The 26,977-nt window shown below is 42.1% G+C and overlaps 1 protein-coding gene across 14 annotated transcripts; it reads left to right on the top strand.

Annotated features, from left to right (window-relative positions):
• Positions 1-538: 538 nt before the first annotated feature.
• On the top strand, positions 539-25,937 carry LOC119869196. Of its 14 annotated transcripts, none has more exons than XR_005387020.1 (8): positions 539-658; positions 4,986-5,103; positions 5,789-5,848; positions 10,000-10,127; positions 18,382-18,852; positions 20,603-20,829; positions 21,351-21,428; positions 25,373-25,937. XR_005387020.1 is itself a non-coding variant. In XM_038589204.1 (8 exons), exons 6-8 carry the CDS (start codon positions 11,367-11,369, stop codon positions 25,561-25,563), a joined length of 669 nt encoding a protein of 222 aa, XP_038445132.1. In that variant the 5' UTR covers positions 539-658; positions 4,986-5,103; positions 5,204-5,234; positions 5,789-5,848; positions 10,000-10,127; positions 11,220-11,366; the 3' UTR covers positions 25,564-25,937. The 14 variants fall into 14 exon arrangements, 10 of the variants coding, with proteins under 10 accessions (XP_038445132.1, XP_038445129.1, XP_038445134.1 ...); XR_005387019.1 differs by having other exon boundaries at positions 21,351-22,126; XM_038589204.1 differs by lacking the exons at positions 20,603-20,829; positions 21,351-21,428 and adding exons at positions 5,204-5,234; positions 11,220-11,373.
• Positions 25,938-26,977: the final 1,040 nt, after the last annotated feature.

Raw genomic sequence — 26,977 nt, 5'->3', positions numbered from 1 at the left:
ACCTTCGTGTCGCCCTGGCACCGGCCGCGCAGGCGCGCTGGGACCGTGGGGCTGCGGGCGAGCTGCACTTGCTGCAGGCTACCGCCGCCTCCAGCGCCAGGGGACCCGCGCCACAGGTGGCATCCGGGGCGGGGCCTGCGCGCCGGCAGGGGCGGGGGAGCGGTGGGGCGGAAGGATCCCCGGACGACGGGGCGCGGCGCTGCCTGGGCTCCCCGCGCTTGCCTGGCCCTTCCCCAGGTGCCTCCGCGCGCCGGCCGGCCCCCAGCGCGCCAGGCCTCCTGGGCGCCCAGTGCGCAGGCGCCGGCGGCGGGCTCCGAGCGTGTGCGGGGCTGGAGCGCGGTGGGGCGCGTGGCGGCGGCGGCGGCGGCGGGGGAGCGGTGGGGCGGAAGGACCCCCGGACGGCAGGGCGCGGTGCTGCCTGGGCTCCCCGGTGCGGGTGTGGCCCCTCCCCAGGTGCCTCCGCACTCAGGCCGGCCCCCAGCGTGCGGGGCCTCCCGGTCGACCAGTGCGCAGGCGCCGGCGGGGGGCTCCCAGCGTGCACTGCGCTCGAGCGCGGTCCCCCGGACTGACGGCCAGCCCTGCGGATGGACGGGCCGTGTGCCCTGTCGCCCTGCGCCTGCTGAACTCCGAGCGCCCGAGGATGTCTGCGCTGAGGAAGGTACGGGCCGCGGACGGGGCGCGGGCAGGGACCCCGAGCTGCAGGAGTGACCGGTCGTGGGCTGCGCGCTGCGGCCTGGTGCCTCGCCGGCGGTGCTTCCCGGACCCGGCACTCCCGCGGCGTGGGTGCCGCGCGGGCTGTGCCGGGCAGACGGGCGGGCTGGAGGAGCTGCGGGGCCTGAGGAGGGGGCGGCGTCCGGCTCCCGCGCGGCAGCGGCGAGGGCCCAGGGGCCCAGGCGGAAGCGGCTCGTGTTTAGGGCAGCGCCAGCGGCGGACAGACGGTCCCTGGACAGCTTGAGAGCCTCCGTCCTCGTCGCACGAGGCAGCAAGTGCCGGGTCTGTCCTCCGGATGCGGGGCACCGCCCCTGGGGGGACGCGCGCTACCTTCGTGTCGCCCTGGCACCGGCCGCGCAGGCGCGCTGGGACCGTGGGGCTGCGGGCGAGCTGCACTTGCTGCAGGCTACCGCCGCCTCCAGCGCCAGGGGACCCGCGCCACAGGTGGCATCCGGGGCGGGGCCTGCGCGCCGGCAGGGGCGGGGGAGCGGTGGGGCGGAAGGAACCCCGGACGACGGGGCGCGGCGCTGCCTGGGCTCCCCGCGCTCGCCTGGCCCTTCCCCAGGTGCCTCCCCCCGCCGGCCGGCCCCCAGCGCGCCAGGCCTCCGGGGCGCCCAGTGCGCAGGCGCCGGCGGCGGGCTCCGAGCGTGTGCGGGGCTGGAGCGCGGTGGGGCGCGTGGCGGCGGCGGCGGCGGCCCCGCGGATTGTCGGCTGGCCGTGCGGATGGACGGACGGGCCACAAAGCATGTCGCCCTTCGCCTGCTGAACTCAGAGCGCTCGAGGATGTCGGCGCTGAGGAAGGTGCGAGCCGCCGGGGCCGCGGGCGGGGCGCGGGCTGCACGCGGCGCCCTCCTCCCTCGCCCGGGCTGGCTGTCTCGCTGGCGGGGCCTCCCGGACCACGCGCTGCCGGGGCGTGGGTGCGGCGCAGGGTGCGATGGGCTGGTTTTCATGATCTCCTAGTACTTATCTGTTGCTTTTTAAAATTTTTTCCTTGTTGATGGTTTTGAAAAGCCATAGTTTAAATATCGGGGCCGTATAATTAAAAAGAAATCGATTATCTTCAGAAGTTGATTTTTTAGATGTGGTTTCTGTTTCATTTGTAAAAGGTTTTACTTATTGATTTGTGAGAGAGACAGAGAGAGGCAGAGACACAGGCAGAGGGAGAAGCAGGCTCCCCATAGGAAGCCCAATGTGGGGCTGGGTCCTGGGCCAGAATCAGCCCTGAGCCAAAGTTAGACACTCAGCTTCTTAATCACCCAGATGTCCCTGTGTTTCCTATTTTAACTTAGATAATAAGGCATATGTCATCAATCTCAAAGTGATTTGCTATTTGGTTACTCCCCCAGACGCCTTTCAGGTTTCATCCAAAGATTAGAAATTATAGGGATCTTTCACTTTATGTGTTTTATGCGGACGCTTATTCCTCTGCTCCTCTTGGTGGTTCATTCGAGATCCAAACTTTTTGAAGTGGAGTAAAGGTATAGACAGAATTCTAGTAAGGGGCAGTTGCCACTTGAGGAAGTCTTAAGAAATCACTTTATTATTCTTTAAAACTCTTTTTTTTAAGATTTTATTCATTCCTAAGAGAGCCACACAGAGACAGAGAGAGAGAGTTAGAGACACAGGCAGAGGGAGAAGCAGGCTCCATGCAGGGAGTCCATCAAGCCCTGGCCCAAAGGCAGTGCTAAACTGCTGAGCCACCCGGGCTGCCCAATTTTTAAAATGTTTTTATCAGGGACGCCTGGGTGGCTCAGTGCTGAAGCGTCAGCCTTCAGCCCAGGGTGTGATCCTGGAGTCCCGGGATCGAGTCCCACTTTGGGCTGCCTGCATGGAGCCTGCTTCTCTTTCTGCCTATGTCTCTGCCTCTCTCTCTCTCTCTGTCCGTCTCATGAATAAATAAAATCTTTTAAAAATTCATCAAATGCCTCTTTTGTGCCAACCACAGGACTACGTGCCTTGTTCCCTTGCATTCTTATAACAATGTTAACCACCACTTCTCCTCTTGCTTTAACTGTACTTTGAGATAACTGTGGATTCATGTGTTGGAAGACATAATACAGATCCCGTGTACCCTTGACCCTGCTTCCTCCAGTGGTGACATCTCACATAGTTATGGTAACCACGTGGGTACATCGTCACTGATGCAGTCCCTTAGGCTTTTTCAGATTTTACCTGTGTTATATGCACACACTTGTGTATCTGCATACGTATGTATATTTTTTCCTGTCCAGTTTACTATAGGTGTAGATTCCGTTTCTTTTGAACATATGGAAAGAAGGCTGAGGTAAGTTATGGGGGGTAAATGAAGTATAGACCTGGTTTGAATCTAGGTCTGTTTGACTCAGAGTTTTGATTTTTCAATAGCAGTAGTGATGGACACTCCTGGGTGGTGCAGTGGGTTTTGTGTCTGACTTTTGGTCTCAGCTCCAGCCATGATCAGGGTCATGATTTGGAGCTTCGTGTCAAGCTCCATGCTGAGCGTGGAGTCTGCTTAAGATTCTGTCTCCCTCTGCCCCTGTCCCCTGCCTCTCTGTAAAATAAATTAATCCTAAAAAAAATAATAGTCCTGATGAATAACAGGAATAACAACAATAGCTGAAGCTCACTAAGTTACATATGAAATAGACTATTTACCATATGCCGGGGCTGTTCTAATACATTACCTCAGTTATTGCCCCCCCCCCCAGAACTATACCTCATAAATTATGTTATAGTTGAACTAGTATTATTAATTAAACTAACCATATTTCCAAGGAACAAGGAATTCCTTTTGTTGCTCCTAAATCAATAATAAAATAGCGAAATTCTACCTCCTTTTTACCTAATTTTCAATTTGAACCTCTGACCTTAATCGCTGATCTTGGCAATTGTCATGTTTTTAAAGTTGTGTGTATCTGTGTACGTGTAAAGTGAGACCTGCATTATTATACATCGAATTATGTTGGGACACCTTACAAATAGTTTTATGAAATCATCAATAAGAGCTAGCTTAGGCATGATGCCAGGTTTTTAAGGGAATAAGTGTAAATCATCAAGAATACTTAAGAATGTAATAGGGAGACATTTTCTTCCCCCTAAAGTAGAATAGATCTTTTTGGCCACATGCAGTCCCAGGAATGTTTGAGTTTAACGTCTCATGTTACAGATCCAGCTTTCCAAGGCAAAGCGAATACATTTGGTGAATGATCACTGATTATCAGAATATGATAATACTTTAGGAAGATAATAGATAGACTAATCAGCAGGCCATAATTTATGATTCTTTGCTAGTTACATATCTTGTAAAGCTGTCCCTGTGATGAACAGCAGCACTTCAGAGCAGGAATAACAGCACGCTCCTGTGTCGTAGATCCCAGGAGGTTTCGGTGCTCTTGTAGACAGCAGACAGAAATAAAAGGAAGTTTCTCCTTTTTACCTCGTATAATCCCACTGGAAAGTGAAACGTGTGCTGAGAGTTGATACTTCTTCTAGGTCACCTCCCTGAAGAGGCCCCGGGCAGGCACTGTCGTAACAGTTCTTGGACAGGAGTCTGATGGGCCCCAAAGGAGGTGGGAGGGTTTCTGCAACAGGCTACTGGTGGAACAGGGTGCTACTGTCTAGCCCCAGGAAGCTTCTAGTGAGGAGGGCCCCGAGGAACCTGCATCCTTTTCCTTAACTCTTTCAGAGGGTACGGCATACGCCCAGATTGGAGTTAAAGGTAAACTCAGTTCTGTGTAGCTTGTGGTTGTTGCTTTTTGAAAAATGAGCAGCTACAAGAAAGCAACACCACGTATGGCTTAATAGGCCTTAGCTTTTTGGAACTTGAATTTGGATGTAGATAACGCAGATGGTTTTGAAGCTATATATCATTAGGAACTCTTTGGAAACCACAAAACCTTTTTAATGGGCCACTCTATCAATTTTCTGCTCTTCTAAGGAGTTTTTCCTATTCATGACTCCTTTTGATCTTTGGCTAACACTGAGGCAAATGTAGTGACGATTTAGTTTTCTTCTTCCTCTGAAAGCTTGTACACGTTTTCTGCCTCGGGTTGTGTCCGCTTGGATGCCTGGAGAATGTTGACAAAGGAAAGGTTAGGCTAGCCTGTTGATGCTACATATTTGGGCTTTAAAAATCAAAAAGGTTCCTTGGCTTCCGCGGAGAAGCATTCTGCTTGATGGCCCAGATTACTGATCCAGTAAAAACGACATGTTCCAGCCATCCTTCACACACACCTTAAGTGAAATTAATGAGATCACTCTATGGTTACGCTTTGTGTTTTATTTTCACTTTCCAGGTCTGTATGAGCTGTTGGCTGTTGTGCAGGCTGGCTGGGGCCACGTGTGGACAGCCAGGAAGACCTGACCTTCCTCTGGGATATGTTTGGTGAGAAAAGCCTGCATTCACCGGTAAAGGTAAAACCATGCTGATGTCAGATTCTCTTGGTGGGAAAACATATGGAAAAATATTTTGTCATCTCATGCTTTGTTCTGTCCTCCCCTACTCTCTATGCAGAAGTTACTCGTCGAGCACCATTTTCCTTTAGGTTAGTGATTTCTGAATTGTATTCATGAAACATTTCCTTAATGTGTGACCAAAAAGCTATTCCCTTTTTCATTTTCACTTTGATTTCGCTACTCTAGATTTTTGTTTATTATGTGTGAATCTGGATCTCAAAAGAAATTCTCTCAACATTTCTTCTTTGTCATATTTGCTCTAGATTATTTTTTTCATATTTGCCGTTTACTCAATTTAAGAAGTTTCCGTTTATTCTGTGTAAAATGACTTTTTAAATGACTAGCCATTGGACTTTGTCAAGTGCTTTTTATTTATTTATTGTAATGATCATATGATTTGTTTCCTGTCAGTCTCAACATAGGAAAGTTCATTGGTTTTTGACATTTTTTTTTTTTTACTGATTTTTGACTGTTCAACTGGCTATCATTGGACTATTATTTGAGATAACCTAATTTGTTCATGATTTGTTCTCCTTTACATATAATCTGCTGGAGTTAGTTGACTCCTAGTTTATTTAGAACTTTAATGTCTCCTTTTATGAGACTTCAGCCCATAATTTTGCTTTCTTATCTCTCTCATCAGATCTTCACAATATCCTGGGTAGCCTTATGTTGTGAGGTGGAAGTCTCTACTCTTCTGTGGGTAAGTTTATGAAAGACTGAAGTTCGTTTGTCCTTTAGCAGAACTGACTTGTTGGGTTCCTTGGGCCTGGATGTTTTCTTTTTGATAAGGATATTGGTAACTATTTTAAAGATGACAAGAACGTTTAGGCTTTCTATTTCTTCTTGATTAGTTTTAATGATTCATATTTTTCTAAGATTTGGTCCATTTCAACTACATTGTCAAATTTCTGAAAAGGTTGCTTATAATATTTCACATGTGCAGTTTCTATGCTAATTGTTTTTCTTCTTGGTCCTGATATTGGTACTTATTGCCCTTTCTTCTCTTTCCTCAATATTGCCAGAGTTTTGGCATTAGTCTTTTTAGATATAAACCTTTGGCCTTATTAATTTTCCTCATTGTATATTAGTTTTTATTTCATTGACTTTTTTAAAAAAATTCTTTTTCTTGTTATGAACGTTTGTTCATAAATTTTCAACCTTCTTCTTTTCCTAACGTTAGCATTTAAGGCCATTTCTCCCAAGGTACTGGTTTTCTTAACTTAGAATCATTTTGTAGTTGCTTACTTAGACTTTTCTTGAATTTACAAATAAGGATTTTTTTAATCTATCTTGTTCCTGATTTCTACCTTAATTGCTTTGAGGTCAGAAAACCTAATTTGCATTATTTCAGTCCTTTGAAATGTGTTTACACTTTACGGCCAGCTACATATTCAATATCTGTAATGTATCCTGTCTGTGTCTAAAAAGAAGGTATATTCTGCAGTCATTAAGTATAGTTTTCTGTATGTGTCTGTAGATCAAGTTTGTAAACCTATTCAAATATTCTGTGTTTTCACTGATTTTTGTTCGTTTATTCTCTGTTACCAAGAGAAGTATGGTAAAAAAGTTTCCCATTATGACCATGGTTTTCTTCTTGCAGTTCTGTTCAGTTTTTTTTTGTGTTTTTTTTTTTTAATTTAATTCATTTATCGGACACTGAAGAAGCAGGAGGAGTGACAGGCAGAGAGAGAGAGAGAGGGAGAAGCAGGCTCCCCCCTGGAGCAAGGACCCTGATGTGGGCCTTGATTCCAGGACCCTGGAATCTTGTCGGGAGTTGAAGGCAGGTGCTTAACCGGCTGAGCCACCCAGGCTCCCTCTGTTCATTTTTTGTTGTATATATTTAAATTTGTTATTAAATATAAATTTGTTATTTTGCTGGTGAATTACTACACTTTATACTTTTTAATAGAGTTTATTTTAAAGTAGATATGTTTTTGTTGCCATTTGCAGGATATCTTTTCCTATCCTTTTATTGTCAACTCTTCCATATTCCTGCTTTATTACAGCTTTTGTGAATTACAGTTGGAGCTTTCTGAGGTAACAAGTCAGAAGTCTTTACTTTCAGCTAGAATATCTTCACTACAGTTCATTATGACGTATGATCTTTATAATTTAAAATCTGACGTATTTTGTGTTTTCTTGTCCTGATTTTTCTTTGTTTCTTTTGGATTGGTTAGGGTTTTCCCTGCATACAGTTGAGAAGTTAAAACATTCTCTTTCTGTTATTTGAGTGGCTACCTTAGAAATTATGACATGAATCCTTTATTATAAAATCCTATCTTAATCTGTCTATTTTCATCTGGAAAAGATCCAGAAATCTTAGCGCACTTTTGCCCCATATACTTTCCTGCCAACTTCAGTGCTATTGTGTCCTGTATTTTAATTCTCTCTAGAAAACAAACAGAAAAACAAAAACCCCTCACAACCTTGTAGACATCCTTATTTTGCTTTACATCAACGTCATTATTCATTTAGTATAACCACCATTTTGTTTGTTCTAGTCCCAATCTTACAGCTCAGCCTTGTCATCCAGGCTGATTTTTCACCTGTTTAATGTAAAAAAGCTCTAGAATCTCCTGTATTGAGGGTTTGTGGCTATCAAACTATGTCTTTCAGTGAATCAGTACATGTTTTTATTTCCTTCCATTTTTTTTTTCGTTTTATTAAATTATAATCGATATATGACACACTAGTTTCAGGCGTGCAACATAAAATTTGGCATTTGTATATCTTGCACAATGAACACCATAGTAAGTCTAGTTAACATCTCTCTGCATGCACAGTCACGCCATTTGTTTTCTTGTGCTAAGAACTTTTCAGACGTATTTTCTGAAAACAACTTTCAAATTTGCAATACGTTATTATTGACTATAGTCACCATGCTGTGCGTGAATTCATTTTGTAAGAGGATGATGGGACTCTTGATCCCCTTTATCCGTTTTTACCCACACAGCCTCACCCCCTTCCCTTTTGGCAACCACCCATGTATTCTCTGTATTTCTGACTTTATTTGTTGTTTAGTTTCAGGTATAAGTTAAATCATACCATATCTGTCTTTTTCTTTCTGACTTTTTTCACTTAGCATAATACCTTTCAGATTCATGCCAGTTGCAAATGGCTAATTTATTTTATGGCTGAATAGTATTCCTTTTTTTTTTTTTTTTTTTTTTTTGCTGAATAGTATTCGTGTGTGTGTGTGTGTGTGTAAATCTTTTCCCATTCATCCCTCAAAGGAAGGACACTTTGGTTATTTCCATATCTTGGCTATTGTAAATAATGCTGCAGTGAACATAGAGGTACATGTATCCTTTTGAATCTTCAGATAAATACCCAAAAGTGGAATTGCAGGATCATGTGGGAGTTGTATTTTTAAGTTTTTGACTGTTCTCCAGATTATTTTCTGTGGTGGCCGCACCAATTTACAACCTCACCAACGGTGCACTAGGGTCCCCCTTTGCCCACAGCCTCATCAGTACTTATTTTTTCTTGTCTTTCTGATATTGGCCTTTCTCAGAGGTGTGAAGCGGTATCTCACTGTGATTTTGATTTGCATTACTCTGATGATTTGTGATGTTGAGCATCTTCCCGTGTGCCTGTTGGTGATCTGTATGTCGTCTTTGGGAAAACGTCTATTCAGATCCTCTGTCCATTTTTTAATATTGAATTGTTTGTTTCTTGTTGATATTGAGCTATATGAATTTCTGTATATATTTTGGCTGTTAACCCCTTATTGGATAGAATTGGCAGTTCTTCCTTCTATTCGGTAGATTGCCTTTTTTGTTGTTGATGATTTCCTTTGCTGTGCAGAAGCTTTTTAGTTTTATGTTATCTCAATTTTTTTTTGTTTTGTTTTGTTTTGTTTTGTTATTTGATGCCACTGCCTTTGGAATCATAAGATCCAAAAAGGAAAAAAAAAAATCTCCAAGAGCGATGTCAGAGAGCTTACGACCCATGTTTTCTTCTAGGAGTTTAATGATTTCAGGATTTTCATTCCAGTCTTTAATCCATTTTGAGTTAATTTCTTTGTATGGTGTGAGATGATGGCCCAGTTTCAGTCTTTTATATGTAGGTGTCTAGGTTTCCCAGCACCATTTATTGAAGACATTGTCTTTCTCCATTGTATATTCTTGCCTCTTTTCTTGTAAAGTAATTGGCCTTATATGCCTGGGTTTATTTCGGGGCTCTCTTTTCTGTCCCACGAATCTGTGTGTGTGTTTTTATGCCAATACCATACATTTTGATTACTTTAGTTGTTAGATACTACAGCTTGAATTCAAGGAGTGTAATGTCTCAGACTTGTCCTTTCTCAAGATTTGCTTTGGCTGCTTGGGATCTTTTGTGGTTCTATACAAATCTTACGATTGTTGTATTTCTGTGAAAAATGCCACTAGAATTTCAATAGAGATTGCCTTGACTCTGTAGATTGCTCTGGTCAGTATGGACATTTTTGCAATATTCTTCATGAGCATGGAATATCTTTCCACTTATTAGTGTCATTGTCTCTCCTCAGTGTCCTATAGTTTTCAGAGTATAGATCATTCACCTCCTTGGTTAAATTTATTCTTGGGTATTTTTTCATGCAATTTTAAATGGGATTTGTTTTCTTAGTCTCTCTTCCTGATAGTTTGTTGTTGGTGTACACAAGTGTGACAGAATTGTGTATATCAGTTTTGTACCTGCAACTTTACTGAATTTATTTAGAAATAAGGTTAGAACTAATGTTCTAACAGTCTTTTTTTTCCACAGAGTCGTTAGGGTTTTCTGTGTATAAAATTGTATCATCTACAAATAGTGATGGTTTTACTTCTTCCTTTACAATTTGGTTCCAATTTCTTTCTTTTTCCTTCCTAGCTGCTGTGGCCAAGACTTCCAATACTGTGTTAGCATCCTCGCCTTGTTCCTGATGTTAAGCAGGAAGCTTTTCCCTGTTGAGCATGATGCTAGCTGTGCACTGGTCATACGTGGCCTTACATTTTGAGGTACATTTGGTCTATACCCACTTTGTTGAGCTTTTCTGGGGTTTAATCCTGGTCTTTCATTGGGAACATGTTTATCTGTTTCCTCATGTTGCCTGACTTTGTATGTATGTATGTCTTTGTGTTAGGTGAAACAGCTATCTCTTCTAGTCCTGAAGGTGTGGCTGTGTGTGGGTGAACATTTTTGTTTATAGTAGCCTTGCTTCAGTGTTTGGTTGTCTCTCATACTGTTTCCCCAATTATTCTAGACCTGTGGGGCTCACAAACACAATCCACCCTGGCCCCAGAGTCTCATATTCAGTAGGCATCCCCTGTGTGGGTTGCATGTACCTGCTGGCTTGGAGGCCTCTGGCAGTGGGAGTGTAACTAGAGGTCAGGGCACTGGCCTCCTGCTTCTGGCAGGGCCGTGGCAGCAGTATGGAGGGGGAAGGAGGTACTAGAAGGTTATGGGAATGCAAAAATAGCTCCTGCCAGCATTGGCAGTAGCAAGGTAGAGAAAGCGTAAATATGGCACCCTCCGGTATCTTTTGTCTTTGGAGGGAATCTGAGTGGGCTTTTGCCCTTCTGGTAGATGCTTTAAGATTAGCAAATGGAACCCCTTCACATCTGGTCTAGGCTCCTTTCAAACTGGTGCTTTTGTACTGGGTCCTGAGGCAAATGAGTCTGATTGTGAGCCCTGTAAAAGCAGAGCCTGCACTCAGTACAGCCCTAGGAGTCTCCTGGACGGAAGCTCCACTGGTTTCCAAAGCCAGGTGCTTTGGGGGCTGTCTGTCTGGTGCATCTCCCATGGGTCATGGTGCCTGATGTGTAGTACAGATTCCCTCCCTCAGGGAGGGGTTCTGTATTTGTGCAACCCCTCCTCCATAGGTCGTTGCATGGGGGGAGGTGAGGTTTTCGGCAAAAATACAACTACATCTGTCTCTCCTCCCTGTCTGTTTAATTCTTCGTTGTGGAGTAGCTGTCCTGCTCAGAGATAATTGTTTTATATGTAGCTGTAGATATATTGTGTCTTTTGAGGGAAAGGATTTCAGAAGTTTTTATGTGACTATCTTGAATGATCTCCCTGTTTGCCTCTGTTCTTTTTTTTTTTTTTAGATTTTATTTATTTAGTCGTGAGAGAGGCAGACACACAGGCAGAGGGAGAAGGAGGCTCCAAGCAGGGAGCCCAACAAGGGACTTGATCCCAGGACCTCGACCCAGGCCACCTGCATCTTCTTGAATGGCATTTTTAGTAAGCAAAGAATGCTAGGTAGGCTCTTGTTATCTATCTGTGTATCTATCATCTATCTATCTATCTATCTATCTATCTATCTATCTATCTATCATCTATCTATTTATATTTCAGTATAGTGAAAGATGATGAAATGATTATTCCTAAAATTTCTAGTTAGAGGTCAGCTGTCAGGATCTCTGTTTTGAAGTAATCTTTCAAAGCATGTTTTTTTCCTCTGGCTCTTTTAAAGACTTCAATACATACATAACTTTTTTTCTTTTAAATAAGTTCTGTTTACTTCTTTTAAAAATGTTCGGCCCAAGTGTGGCAGGATACAAAATCAATGCCCAGAATTCAGTGGCATTTCTGTACACTAACAATGAGACTGAAGAAAGAGAAATTACGGAGTCAATCCCTTTTACAGTTGCACCCAAAAGCATAAGATGCCTAGGAATAAACCTAACCAAATAGGTAAAGGATGTATACCCTAAAAACTACAGAACACTTCTGAAAGAAAGTGAGGAAGACACAAAGTGATGGAAAAATACTCCATGCTCAAGGATTGGAAGAATTAATATTGTGAAAATGTCAGTGATCACCCAAGGCAATTTACACGTTTATTTTTATTTATTTTTTAATTTTTATTTACTTATGATAGTCACACAGAGAGAGAGAGAGAGAGGCAAAGACACAGGCAGAGGGAGAAGCAGGCTCCATGCACCGGGAGCCCGATCCCGGGTCTCCAGGATCACGCCCTGGGCCAAAGGCAGGTGCTAAACCGCTGCGCCACCCAGGGATCCCAATTTACACGTTTAATACAATCCCTGTCAAAATGCCATGGACTTCTTCAGAGAGTTGGAACAAATTATTATAAGATTTGTGTGGAATCTGAAAAAACCCCGAATAGCCAGGGGAATCTTAAAAAAGAAAACCATAGCCATGGGCATCACAATGCCAGATTTCAGGTTGTACTACAAAGCTGTGGTCATCAAGACAGTGTGGTACTGGCACAAAAACAGACACATAGATCAATGGAACAGAAATGAGAATCCAGAAGTGGACCCTCAACTTTATGGTCAACTAATATTTGACAAAGGAGGAAAGACTATCCACTGGAAAAAAGACAGTCTCTTCAGTAAATGGTGCTGGAAAATTGGACATCCACATGCAGAAGAATGAAACTAGACCACTCTCTTGCACCATATACAAAGATAAAATGATGAAAGATCTAAATGTGAGACAAGAATCCATCAAAATCCTAGAGGAAAACATAGGCAACTCCCTTTTCGAACTTGGCCACAGTAACTTCTTGCAAGATACGTCCATGAAGGCAAGAGAAACAAAAGCAAAAATGAACTATGGGGACTTCATCAAGGTAAGAAGCTTTTGCACAGCAAAAGATACAGTCAACAAAACTAAAAGACAACTACAGAATGGGAGAAGATATTGGGAAATGACATCTCAGTAAAGGCCTAGTATCCAAGATCTGTAAAGAACTTCTTAAACTCAACAGCAAAGAAACAAATAATCCAATCAAGATACGGGCAAAAGACATGAACAGAAATCTCACAGAGGAAGACACAGACATGGCCAAGAAGCACATGAGAAAATGCTCCGCATCACTGGCCATCAGAGAAATACAAATCAAAACCACAACGAGATACCACCTCACACCAGTGAGAATGGGGAAGATTAACAAGGCAGGAAACCACAAAAGTTGGAGAGGATGTGGAGAAAAGGGAACCCTCTTGCACTGTTGGTAGGAATGTGCAATGGTGCAGCCACCCTGGAAAACTGTGTGGAGGTTCCTCAAAGAGTTAAAAATAGACCTGCCCTAGGACCCAGCAATTGCACTGCTAGGGATTTATCCCAAAGATACAAATGCAATGAAACGCCAGGACACTTGCACCTCGATGTTTCTAGCAGCGGTGTCCACAATAGCTAAACTGTGGAAGGAGCCTCGGTGTCCATCGAAAGATGAATGGGTAAAGAAGATGTGGTTTACGTATACAATGGAATATTACTCAGCTATTAGAAATGACCAATACCCATCATTTGTTTCGACGTGGATGGACCTGGAGGGTATTATGCTGCGTGAAATAAGTCCATCGGAGAAGGACAAACATTTTATGGTCTCATTCATTTGGGGAATATAAAAAATAATGAAAGGGATTAAAGGGGAAAGAAAAAATGAGTGGGAAATATCAGAAAGGGAGACAGAACATGACAGACTCCTAACTCTGGGAAACGAACTAGGGGTAGTTGAAGGGGAGGTGGGTGGCAGGTGGGGGTAACTGGGTGGCGGGCACTGATGGGGGCACTTACTTGATGGGACGAGCACTAAGTGTTATTCTGTATGGTGGCAAATTGAGCACCAATAAAAAATAAATTTATTAAAAAAAAAGAAAAAAATGTTTGGCCAACATTCAAATTGTTTATACCATAGGCTCATCTTAAGAAACCTGGTTAACCTTTATTTCCAACATCAAAAGCATGAAGTTCCATTCTTAAAGCAGTAGATTCGAAAGAAGAAAGGTTTTGACTATATCACTGCAATATTGCCACTTGCAGAAGCCCTTTGAAGTAACTAGAATGGACTTTATTGGCCTTGCCAATGTCCTACAAATGTTTTGTTTTCATATTTCATTTAAAACATGAATTATTTTTCCCTTTTGATATTGAGTGTATTTCATCATGGAAAATCAGCATCTTCAACTTGCTCTTTTTTCTTCAAATGGCTTCCAAAATGAGGTATACTCTGGAGTTTTGAATGGATCATGTTTTTATTTTTACAGTTCTCTTCCATAGCAAATCAAGCTCATTAGGTATGTGGCTGACCGCAAGCTGTTCTGTGTGAACAGAAAGCAGCGTGTGATTTGGCATTTGGATACAACTTTTGTTGGGGGGAGATCAGTACATAGAGCTTCATTCTTAAATTAAACCAGGACACTTGTTCTTGTCCTTGTTACTGCTCCTCAAGTATTTATGAATGAAGCAAAAAGTCGTCTTCATGTAATAATGGGTTTTCATTTTTATTTAATTTTTATTTAATTTTTAAGATTTTATTTATTCATGAGAGACACACAGAGCGAGAGAGAGGCAGAGACACAGGCAGAGGGTGAAGCAGACTCCAAGCAGGGAGCCAGATGTCGGACTCGATCCCCGGTCCCCAGGATCAGGCCCTGGACCGAAGCTGGCGCTAAACTGCAGAGCCACCCGGGCTGCCCTGGATTTTTCATTTTTAAACAGGAAAATCACTTAGTGGCATTTCTCACAGTAGCTCTTAGAGGTGGGCTTTCACTTCTGTTCTATTAATAGTTTTCTTGTAAGGTGTAAATATCTGCTAGCATACTTACTACATGTTAGCCAGTGACTCTGCTACATTGCGTGCTCTTGCTATTACAAAAAGCCCAACCGTCATTTCTCCTTTTGTTGAGTTTTTCAAATGAATGGCTTTATTTATTACAGTGGGTAATAGCAGTAGACTTTCCTGCAGTGACTGTACTGTACTGTATGTATTCAATAAATACTGTTAATTGGTGACAGAAATTTATACACAAAAGAAGCAGGTGAATCAGACTAGACCAGATCTAGAGGGAGATACAGAAGCAAATTCTCTATTTGTTACCCTGTCGTCTGTTAGATTTAATATATTATTCTGAGTGAAGTAAGTCAGTCGGAGAGGGACAAACATCATATGGTCTCATTCATTCGGGGAATATAAAAACTAGTGAAAGGGATTCAAGGGGACAGGAAAGAAAATGAGTGGGAAATATCAGTGAGGGTGACAGCACATAAGAGACACCTAACTCTGGGAAACGAACAAGGGGTGGTGGAAGGGGAGGTCGGCCGGGGTTGGGGTGACAGGGTGACTGGCACTGAGGGGGGCACTTGACGGGATGAGCATCGGGTGTTGTAGTATATGTTGGCCAATCGAACCCCAATAACAAATATACAAAAAATAAGGGAAAAAGAATTAAAAATAGATAAAAATAAACTTCATTTAAAAAGGTTTAATATATCATCTTATTGTGATTATTATCTTAGTCTTTACAGAAATGCCATGTAAACAAGTTGCTGAATATGTTGTGTCTCATGGCATTGTACAGAACTTTGTATGTGCAACAGTCCTCTCATACAGGAATTCTGCCAATAATTTTCATTCATTATGTAGTTTTTGTCTTTCATTTTGAGACTCATTGTATAATCTTAATGGCAGTGGTGTGATTTCTCTTTTAGCTGTAAGGAGTACAATGTTTCATAATGTACATGTAGTTGGCTTTTATTTTTCAGTTTTTCTTTAAGGTAAGATACATGTATAAAGTTTGCCATTTTTACCATGTTAACGTACAATGTAATGGCATTAGGTATATTCAGAATGTCGTGCAAACGTCACCACTCTCTATTTCCAAAACCTTCTCATCACTCTACACAGAAACTCTGTGGCTGTTAAGCGCTACCTTCCCTTGTTGCCCACCCCCAGCTCCCAGCAACCACCATTCTACGCTTTGTCTCTATATTTTAACTGTTTTACATAGTTCACATAAATGGAACTATACAGTACTTGCCCTTTTGTAACTATACCACTCCATGCAATGCTTTCAAGGTTTGTCCATGTAGCATGTATCAGAATCTCCTTCTCTTTCATGGTTGAATAACATTGCACTATGTGTATACACTGCATGTTGTTTGTCCATTTGTCTGTTGATGGACACTTGCATGTGTCCACCTTTTGGCTATTGTGAATGGTGCTGCAATGGACATTGCTGTACAACTATCTGTTTTGAGTCCCGATTGCGGTTCTTTTGGGTAGACACTTAGCAGCTGAAATGCCTGCTTATATAGTAATTCTGTTTAGGCTTGTGAGAAGGAACCATCAAAGTGTTTTCCGTGGAGTCTGCACCATTTTACATTCCTACCAGCATTATATGAGGGTTCCAATTCTCCATATCCTCATCACTACCTGTTACACTGAGTAATTTTTGATTATAGCCATTCTCGTGGGCATGAAGTGGTAGTTCATTGTGGTTTTGATTTGCATTTCCCTAATGACTAATGATGTTGAGCATGTTTTCAGGTAGTCTTTGGCGATCTGATTGCCTTTTTGTTGTTGAGTTTGGCATTTTTTATATATTTTAGATATTAAACCCTTATCATATTTTCGCCTTGCAAATATTTTTTCCCCTTGTGTAGGCTATCATTTCACTTGTCTGATAGTATCCTTTGTACAAAAGTTCTAATTTCTATAAAGATCAGTGTCCATTTTATCTTGTGCTGCTTATGCTCTTGGTAGCATATCTAAGAATCTCTTTGCAAACCCAAGGTTATGAGGATTTACCCCTTGATTTAAAATTTGCAGCTAATTTTTTGTGTATGGTGTGAGATAGGGATCTAAGAATCTACATTCTTGTGCATGTAGGAATCCAGTTGTCCTGTATAGTCTATTTTGTTTTCATCTCTATTTTTAGTGGCTATCAGTTTTTATCCTAGAAAGCGTTAGTTTGTGCTTTCTCTGGAAACAGTTTATTGGCAAAAGGTCGATGTCCTTAATTTAAAAATTATTGGAGAAATTTGGTGGCTTCATGACACTGTATAACAGAATTTCTTAAATGACAAAGCCCTGGAGGTGGGGGAAATTAGCTCTCAGGATAAAGAAAACCTAATTCTTATTATTGTACTTTGTATTCTGACACTGTTTGGGTGGCTTATTATTTTTTTTGGTTGCTTTTGTGAAATAAATGCATTTTCAGTTCCACTTCTGGCATAGCTAGATTCACTCTCAGTGAAGGTCGGAACCCTGTTAGCTTTCTCTGTTGATGTTGTTATTCTGTGGTCCATTTATCTAGTAATAATACATAGTAGGAAAAGGCCAGTTACAATTAATCTGCATTAAACAGGTACGAAAAGAGCAAGAAAATGGTGGGGGAAGTGAACAGAACTTTATGTAGGAACAGGAAATATAAAATGTGACCACATTTGAAATGTAATTAAGAATATTGTAGGTTACAGTTGTAACTGCTAATTCTTAGCATGGATGCATTGTATCCTGCTGAATTTTCCTTTGTTGGCATAATATTGCTGCCAACATTTTATAATAGCACTTTGACTTTTCCAGTTAAAAGGGCAGTTTAACAAAAATATTTGAAGACTTTAGTTTCTCCAGTAGTATTTGGTTTTTGTTCATTTTTAAAGTTCGGTATTCAGATTGTTCCCTTTCAAAGTGGGGAGTTTTGTCAGATATGTTACATTTTTCTCAGTTGCTGACTAGCAGACCTCTTTCAGAGGCTTGTTTACCACCAGCATCACTTCGTCATCATTTTCATCAGCCCTGTGAAGTCCTGTATTTTTGCAGTCATGTTAATGGCATCCAAGGTAAAAACCAATGACAGCATAGAGGGCATGTATTAGGTGGGAAGAAATGTTTAAATGAGGGCTGGTATGAACATTGTCAGTTTATTGGTGAATATCATAATGTCTATATTCCTGTAACCTTGGATTGTTTGGGAATTAGATCCTAAATATTCAGAAGATAGGAATCTCTATGTTTATATTAGTATTTTCTTTATTTTCCCAACATTTGTTAGAGAGAGAGAGAGAGAGAGAGAGAGAGGAGAGGGGTAGAAGGAGGAGAGAGAATCTCAAGCAGATTCCACACTGAGTCCAGAGCCCAACATGGGGCTCAATCTCATGACCCAAAGACCATGACCTGAGCCAAGATCAAGAGTTGGATGCTTAATCAAGTCAGCCACCCAGACACCTCTGTATTGCTATATTCAATGACTAGGCTTTTATGAACTAATTTGAAGTCTTTTACCTATCTTAATTACTTGAATATATGACTTGAGATAATTATAGTTGTATAGTAGAAATTTTCCAAACACAATGGTGATAAGCAGTGCTGCGAAGGTTAATAGCAAAGCTCTGACAAGCTTAGCCTGTGCAGCACTGGCACAGCCTTATGAAAACAATTATGCAAAAATAATAATCCTGTTGCAACTTCAAATCCAGGTGCATAAAAATATTAATTGATTTTTTTTCTTTCAGTAGTGCTAAGTTGCCAGTGGAAACTGCCCATGGGCCACATGAGAGACCACGGATCCTGTAATGCTGGGAGGCATAAAGCTGGCACAGAAGTGCTGCAGAGAGGCTGTCACCAGTTAGAGGGAAGGAGCCAGAGAAGCAAGAGGTGTGGCAACAGCCAAGGGTCTTCAAAGGTAGATGGACTGTGCACTCCCTTCCTGAATGGGAGACCAGCACAGAGACCTTGGGGGCACGCCCTGCCCAGCCCTGCCCAGCCTCGCCCAGGCTCCAGCCGGAGGCTCCGCCCCAGGCCATGGCCTTCCACTTGCTCACGTGACCATGCCACAGGCATGCAGAGAGGCAGGCTGAGCTCTGCCAGGCCAGCAGGGTCCGTGCCAGGCCTGGTGGACTTCGAGGACAAGGAGCAGGTGAAGGCCTTTCTGGAGAACGTGGTGGAGTGCAAGTACCAGTGCTACTGTGAGAAGGACCCGAATGGTGAGTGCTGGCAGAGCAGCCTGCGAACACGAGGAGATGCATGGGGATGGGCGGGGGCTGCAGGGGCCACGAGCCACCTCTGAAGGAGATCCAGAAGGGGTCTCTGGTCTAGGTAAGTTGGTGGGGCCAGGTGCTTGAGGACCCCTAATCCTCTGCCATCTGCCCCATCCCCCAACTGAGTCAGATTCATTTAATTTTTTAAGGCCAGAAAAAAATGAGTAATTTTGTAGGAAAACGGTGTTTACTGTAACTGACAAAGGAAGAGATAGAAAACCTAAATGGAGAAATTTCCATACACCACCCACAAGAAATAAAGTTGGGGGATGAAGCTGCCCTCCATAATGTATCTGATCCTCCTGGTTTCCCATGGGAATGCCATCAAACACTTAAAGAAAAGATTACTTTAGTGGCATTGAGATTTGAGAGCATAGAAAAAGATTGAAACTTTCCACAGTGTAAAAAAAAAAGCGAAAGCAGTGTAACACTGATATTATGACCCCATAAAGACAGGACCAGGAGAAAAAAAGCCAACTTCAGTTGCGAGAACTAATGAGGAAAGTCTCAGTAAGATATCATCAATGGATTCCACGGCACATTAAGTGACCCAAATATCTAGCCAAGTGAGGCCCCTTTTGGGAAAGCCACGATGAGATGGCTAGTATTTGGAAATTTATAAATAAATTCTGTAAATAGAATTCCCATATTACCTGGTCACACCCGGAAAACACTATTGGTACATATGGTAGAAAATATTTTGTGAGATTGAACATTAATTACTTGAAGTAATTTTTACTTTCATACCAACTTCATATTTAAAATTATGTCCTGGAGTAAAACACATATCATCATAGGGTTACCAGCATTTGGAAATTCTGGGAGAGCATTTAAAAACTCCTGATACAATACAACGTCCCAGGGTTGGCAGGGTAGGGGTCCGCACTCAACTCACTTGGGTGAAGATGGAAAGATGATGATGTGGAAAGAGGGGCTCCTTGTTTATAAAAGACCCTCAGAAGAAGGAAATGAAGTGGAGAAGAATGTCTTTATTTGGGGCATATAATGTTTAAGTTGTAATTATGGTACAGAATCAATACAAATTCATCTGGAAAAATTAAGAATTGTCGGAAAGAAAAAAGACAGGGAGGGGTGAAGAGAAGCCATTCCTAATCCCGTAGTCATTAGAAACAGCCAGTATTATTTGTCACATATCTGCGAGCCTCTCTCTATCCTGTTCATCCAGCCATGATTGAGGTCCGTGGAAAAGGCAGACAAGATGTTAATCTGAGAGGCAGGCATGTGGAGTGACGACAAGCTCTGACACTGAGCCAGGTGGCCTGAGTTTTAAGTCCCAACTCATTTGTTTCTATGTGTGGAACCATCGCCAGTTATTATTTAAAGAGTAGATGGCCTGATACCTCTGAGTGTATTACTTGATACCTATTAAAAACTGGAAATTCTGCGGTGCAACTGTTTTATATATATAGTGCGGGGGGTAATTTCTTCAACTGTAAGTAAGAAGAGGCTCAAGTAAGTTTTCAAGTATAACATTTTAAAGGCACCTGTGTAAGAGCTGAAGTAGATAAAACGTAAAAGCCAACAGTTTTGCATTTGTTAAAGCAGATTTTTTAAGGAACTCCATGTGTCTTCTAGTGCACTAAAAATACATTCTCACCTTTGTTGTTTCTTGGGTAATGTTGGGAAAGAAAGGACCCAATTATTCCCTGATAGTATAATTTTACTTGTTTTACAGGACAGAAAGTTATCTAAGCTCAATAGTTCTGAGAAATGTCTTCATCTAGGAGCATTCCCTCTGTTTCTTAGAAGTTTGAATTTGGGAGAAAGGTTGACAATCTGGGGGAAAAAAAAGACGAAGCGAAAGGAACAGCATGCTCAGGAGGGCACACACCACGCCAGTTCCCTTGCTTCTAATGGTTATCACGTACCAACCCAAGTGGCTGCCGCCTTATTAATCATCATGTATGTATTTAGTAGAGATATGAACTACAACTGATACTTAAAGTACTGAAGCAATATGTTTTAGAAGTTACATATTTTAGAAAACTATCATAATTATTCAAGGGAAAAAGGTTTAGCTTTTATGTGGGCTCTATTTGATAATGATTTTTACCCCCATTTGACATCTCATGTAACAATGTACAGTGATAGTAACTAAATTTACTGTGGTAACCATTTTGCAATATATATATACAGCAAATCATTATGTTGTACATATAAAAAGTATTACAGTGGTACATGTCAATGATGTCGCAATTAGAAAAACTTTGATTTAAACATAGAACATTGACATGAGAATCTTAAAGAAGAATCAGACTGGACCATAGAAATAAGCCCACTTATTTATTATCTACAGATTTATAGAAACGTTTAATTTTTTTTTGAGGTTTAGTGGATCTGTTTCTATTCGCAGTGCTGAAAACCCTTCAACTATCTCACTGTTTGCTAGCAGGTGAACTTGTATACTCTTGTTTTTCTTCTAGATTCATGAAAAGCTCTACTACTATGAGAAGTAGAACCCTGTGCCCATCCTCCACAGCACAGCAGTCTTGGCTGATGATGTAAGTGTGCCTTTCGGAGCTCCCTGCCACCCGGCTCCCTTGGGCCCGGTCCTGAGCAGAGCTCTTCCTGGCGCAGACACAAGTGTGAGATCCTGGGAGTGAAAACCAGAAGCCGCTGCAAATGTTTCCAAAAGTCCTGTCACCGAGGACCTTATGCGGATACTGTGCTGATTTGCATTCACTCTCCTGCTCAAAAAATTGTGCGTGGGGATGTCCTCTGTTCTACCTGGGTGGCTACAGTAGCAGAAGTCTGAGGCTAGAACTCTCTGGGCAGAGAGAAACTGTCAGCTACTAGTGTTCTGAGAAAGGCACAGGCAGGAGGAATGCTTTGGAGAAATAAAGACAAATGAGCTAGGTCTGTTGCTGACAGTGCTAAAAACTGACAGATACGCTAGTGTCGGAACGAGGCCTGATGAAATACATAAAAAGACAGGATTGTTTTCAAAATGAAGTATAAAGCATCATAATGATTTATGGATATTAGACCTTTCCACATTACCTTCATAACCAAAGAATAAGTGACAGAAGCAGTTAGCATTGATGGAGTAATTTCCTGTAGCTATCATTTTATTTTCAATCTTGGAATGAATTACCTTGCTGTTCCTTGCCGTTCACTTTCAAACTCAGATGAATTGAAAGCACACCTGGATAAACTGTAAAGGACACTGAGCCAGAGGAGAAATAGGTCTCCTGTGAAGGTTGGTTTTTGTGATCTCCTTGAGCTTATCTGTTGCTTTCTAAATGTTTTCCTTGTTTATGATTTGAAAAGGAATGTAGTTCAGCTTAAATATCGGGGCCATATAATTTTTAAAAAATCATCTTCAGAAGTTGATTTTCTTATATGTGTTTTCTATTTTATTTTATTTGTAAAAGATTTTACTTATTGATTTGTGAGAGACACAGAGACACAGGCAGAGGGAGAAGCAGGCTCCCCATAAAAGCCCAATGTGGGGCTGGATCCTGGGCCAGAATCACGCCCTGAGCCAAAGTTAGACACTCAGCTTCTCAATCACCCAGGTGTCCCTGTGTTTCTATTTTAATTTAGATAATAAGGCATATGTCATCAATCTCGAAGTGATTTGCTATTTGGTTAGTCCCCCAGACTCCTTTCAGGTTTTATCCACAGATTAGAAATTATAGGGATCTTTCACTTTATGTGTTTTATGCGGATGCTTATTCATCTGCTCCTCTTGGTTCTTCATTAGAGAACCAAACTTTTTGAAGTGAAGTTGAGTAAAGGTATAGACAGAATTCTAGTAAGGGGCAGTTGCCACTTGAGGAAGTCTTAAGAAGTCACTTTATTTTTTTTAACTCTTTTTTTTTAAGATTTTATTTATTCATAAGAGACACAGAGAGAGAGAGACAAAGAGACAGAGAGAAAGTCAAGAGACACAGGCAGAGGGAGAAGCAGGCAGGGAGCCCACAGTGGGACTTGATCCTGTCGGATCAAGCCTTGGCCCAAAGGCAGTGCTAAACTGCTGAGCCACTCAGGCTGCCCAATTTTTAAAACCTTTTTATCAGGGACGCCTGGGTGGCTCAGTGCTTAAGCATCAGCCTTCAGCCCAGGGTGTGATCCTGGAGTCCCGGGATCGAGTAGCACTTTGGGCTCGCTGCATGGAGCCTGTTTCTCTTTCTGCCTATGTCTCTGCCTCTGTCTGTCTCTCTGTCTCATGAATAAATAAAATCTTTAAAAAATCCATCAAATGCCTCTTTTGTGCCAACCACGGGACTATGTGCCTTGTTCTTTTGCATTCTTATAACAGTCATATTAACCACCACTTGTCTTGCTTTAACTGTACTTTGAGATAACTGTGGATTCATGTGTTGAAATACATAATACAGATCCCGTGTACACTTGACCCTGCTTCCTCATCTCGCATAGTTATGGTGACCATGTGGGTACATCGCCACTAACGTAGTCCCTTAGGCTTTTTCAGATTTTACATACCTTGTGTATGTGCATACGTTTGTGTATTTTTTCCTGTCCAGTTTACTACATGTGTAGATTACCGTTTCTTTTGAACATATGATGGAAAGAAGGCTGAGGTAAGTTATGGGGGGTAAATGAAGTATAGACCTGGTTTGACTCTAGGTCTGTTTGACTCAGAGTTTTGATTTTTCAATAGCAGTAGCGATGGACACTCCTGGTTGGTGCAGTGGGTTGAGTGTCTGACTCTTGGTCTCAGCTCCAGCCATGATCAGGGTCATGATTTGGAGCTTCGTGTCAAGCTCCATGCTGAGCGTGGAGTCTGCTTAAGATTCTGTCTCTCTCTGCCCCTGTCCCCTGCCTCTCTGTAAAATAAATTAATCTTTAAAAAATAATAGTCATGATGAATAACTAATAATAACAATAGCTGAAGCTCACTGAGTTACATATGAAACAGACTATTTGGGACACCTTACAAATATTTTTATGAAATCATCAATAAGTGCTAGGTTAGGCATGATGCCAGGTTTTTAAGGGAATAAGTGTAAATCATCAAGAATACTTAGAATGTAATAGGGAGACATTTTCTTCCCCCTAAAGTAGAATAGATCTTTATGACCACATGCAATCCCAGGAATGTTTGAGTTTAATGTCTCAAGTTACAGATCCAACTTTCCAAGGGAAAATGAATACATTTGGTGAATGATCACTGATTATCAGAATATGATAATACTTTAGGAAGATAATAGACTAATCAGCAGGCCATAATTTACGATTCTTTTAGTTACATATCTTGTAAAGCTGTCCCTGTGATGAACAGCAGCACTTCTTCAGAGCAGGAATTACAACATGCTCCTGTGTCATAGATCCCAGGAGGTTTCGGTGCTCTTGTAGACAGCAGACAGAAATAAAAGGAAGTTTCTCCTTTTTTACCTTGTATAATCCCACTGGAAAGTGAAACGTGTGCTGAGAGTTGATACTTCTAGGTCACCTCCCTGAAGAGGCCCCGGGCAGGCACTGTCGTAACAGTTCTTGGACAGGACTGACGGCCCCCAAAGGAGGTGGGAGGGTTTCTGCAACAGGCTACTGGTGGAACAGGGCACTACTGTCTAGCCCCAAGAAGCTTCTAGTGAGGAGGGCCCCGAGGAACCTGCATCCTTTTCCTTAACTCTTTCAGAGGTTACGGCATATGCTCAGATTGGAGTTAAAGGTAAACTCAGTTCTGTGTAGCTTGTGGTTGTTGCTTTTGAAAAATGAGCAGCTACAAGAAAGCAACACCAAGTATGGTTTAGTAGGCCTTAGCTTTTTGGAACTTGAATTTGGATGTAGATAACGCAAATGGTTTTGAAGCTATATATCATTAGGAACTCTTTGGAAACCACAAAACCGGGATCCCTGGGTGGCGCAGCGGTTTGGCGCCTGCCTTTGGCCCAGGGCGCGATCCTGGAGACCCAGGATCGAATCCCACGTCGGGCTCCCGGTGCATGGAGCCTGCTTCTCCCTCTGCCTGTGTCTCTGCCTCTCTCTAGCTCTCTCTCTGTGTAACTATCGTAAATAAATAAAAAAAAAAAAATTAAAAAAAAAAAAAAAAAAAAAAAGGAAACCACAAAACCTTTTTAATGGGCCACTCTATCAATTTTCTGCTCTTCTAAGGAAGTTATTCCTATTCATGACTCCTTTTGATCTTTGGCTAACACTGAGACAATAGTAGTGACAATTTAGTTTTCTTCTTCCTCTGAAAGCTTGTACACGTTTTCTGCCTCGGGTTGTGTCCACTTGGATGCCTGGAGAATGTTGACAAATGAAAGGTTAGGCTAGCCTGTTGATGCTGCATATTTGATTGGGCTGTAAAAGTCAAAAAGGTTCCTTGGCTTCCGCGGAGAAGCGTTCTGCTTGATGGTCCAGAATACTGATCCAGTAAAAACGACATGTTCCAGCCATCCTTCACACACACCTTAAGTGAAATTAATGAGATCACTCTATGATTACGCTTTGTGTTTTATTTTTCACTTTCTAGGTCTGTATGAGCTGTTGGCTGTTCTGCCAGTCCAGCTGGGGCCACGTGTGGACAGCCAGGAAGACCTGACCTTCCTCTGGGATATGTTTGGTGAGAAAAGCCTGCATTCACTGGTTAAGGTAAAAACCATGCTGATGTCAGATTCTCTTGGTGGGAAAACATGGAAAAACATTTTGAGTGCTGTCTCATAAACCAGAGATCAAATTGTTGCCTTCTGCAAGGCAGAACAAATCAGCCTTGTTCCGTGATGAGCATGGAAGTTGTTAAAGATTTTACCAAAAATACCTAGATGATTTCCCTTAATGGTGGTGATCTGGCTGTGTGCACTAATGAAGCCAACGTATGCCTGCCCTTGTTTAGAAGAAGAATATGAAATAATAGCAGGAAGGTATAGGCTCCTTATGGACAACATTCATGAGCTGGAATTTAGCTTGAGTAATGAATGGTCACAACAAAAATTAGAAGGAATATATTTTCTGAGGTTAGGGATGGCAGCAGTTCATAGCCACATTAATTTAAAATAATTACCTTTCCACACCAATCTTAAGATAATTTGTTCCAACTCTCTGAAGAAAGTCCATGGTATTTTGATAGGGATTGCATTAAATGTGTAAATTGCCCTGGGTAACATTGACATTTTCACTATATTAATTCTTCCAATCCATGACCATGGAGTATTTTTCCATCTCTTTATGTCTTCCTCAATTTCTTTCAGAAGTGTTCCCTAGTTTTTAGGTTGGTTCGTTTATTCCTAGGTATCTTAGGCTTTTGGGTGCAATTGTAAATGGGACTGACTCCTTAATTTCTCTTTCTTCAGTCTCATTGTTAGTGTATAGAAGTGCCACTGACTTCTGGGCATTGATTTTGTATCCTGCCACACTGCCAAATTGCTGTATGAGTGCTAGCAATCTTGGAGTGGAGTCTTTTGGGTTTTCTATGTACAGTATCATGTCATCAGTGAAGAGGGAGAGTTTGACTTCTTTGCCAATTTGAATGCTTTTTATTTCTTTTTGTTGTCTTATTGCTGAGGCTAGGACTTCTAGTACTATGTTGAATAGCAGTGGTGAGAGTGGACATCCCTGTCTTGTTCTTGATTTAGGGGAAAGGCTCACAGTGTTTCCCCATTGAGAATGATATTTGCTGTGGGCTTTTCATAGGTGGCTTTTAAGATGCTGAAGAATGTTCCCTCTATCCCTACACCCTGAAGAGTATTGATCAGGAATGGATGCTGTATTTTGTCAAATGCTTTCTCTGCATCTATTGAGAGGATCATGTGGTTGTTGTTTTTTTCTCTTGCTGATATTATCAATCACATTGATTGCTTTACGAGTGTTGAAGCAGCCTTGCATCCCGGGGATAAATCCCACTTGGTCATGGTGAAGCATCTTCTTAATGTATTGTTGAATCCTAGTGGCTAATATCTTGTTGAGAGTTTTTGCATCCGTGATCGTCAAGGATATTGGTCTATAATTCTCCTTTTTGGTGGGGTCTTTGTGTGGTTTTGGAATTAAGGTGATGCTGGCCTCGTAGAATGAGTTTGGAAGTACTCCATCTCCTTCTGTCTTTCCGAATATCTTTAGTAGAATATGTATGGTTTCTTCTTTA

Source organism: Canis lupus, unplaced genomic scaffold (assembly GCF_011100685.1).
Source record: "Canis lupus familiaris isolate Mischka breed German Shepherd unplaced genomic scaffold, alternate assembly UU_Cfam_GSD_1.0 chrUn_S1748H1944, whole genome shotgun sequence".
NCBI classification, from domain to species: Eukaryota; Metazoa; Chordata; class Mammalia; order Carnivora; family Canidae; genus Canis; species Canis lupus.
This window is presented reverse-complemented; position numbering and strand designations above follow the sequence as displayed.

Coding starts and splice junctions, on each gene's coding strand:
- LOC119869196 (XM_038589201.1), top strand. Junction 18,853..25,372: donor CTGTGAGAAGGACCCGAATG/GTGAGTGCTGGC, acceptor TTCACTTTCTAG/GTCTGTATGAGCTGTTGGCT.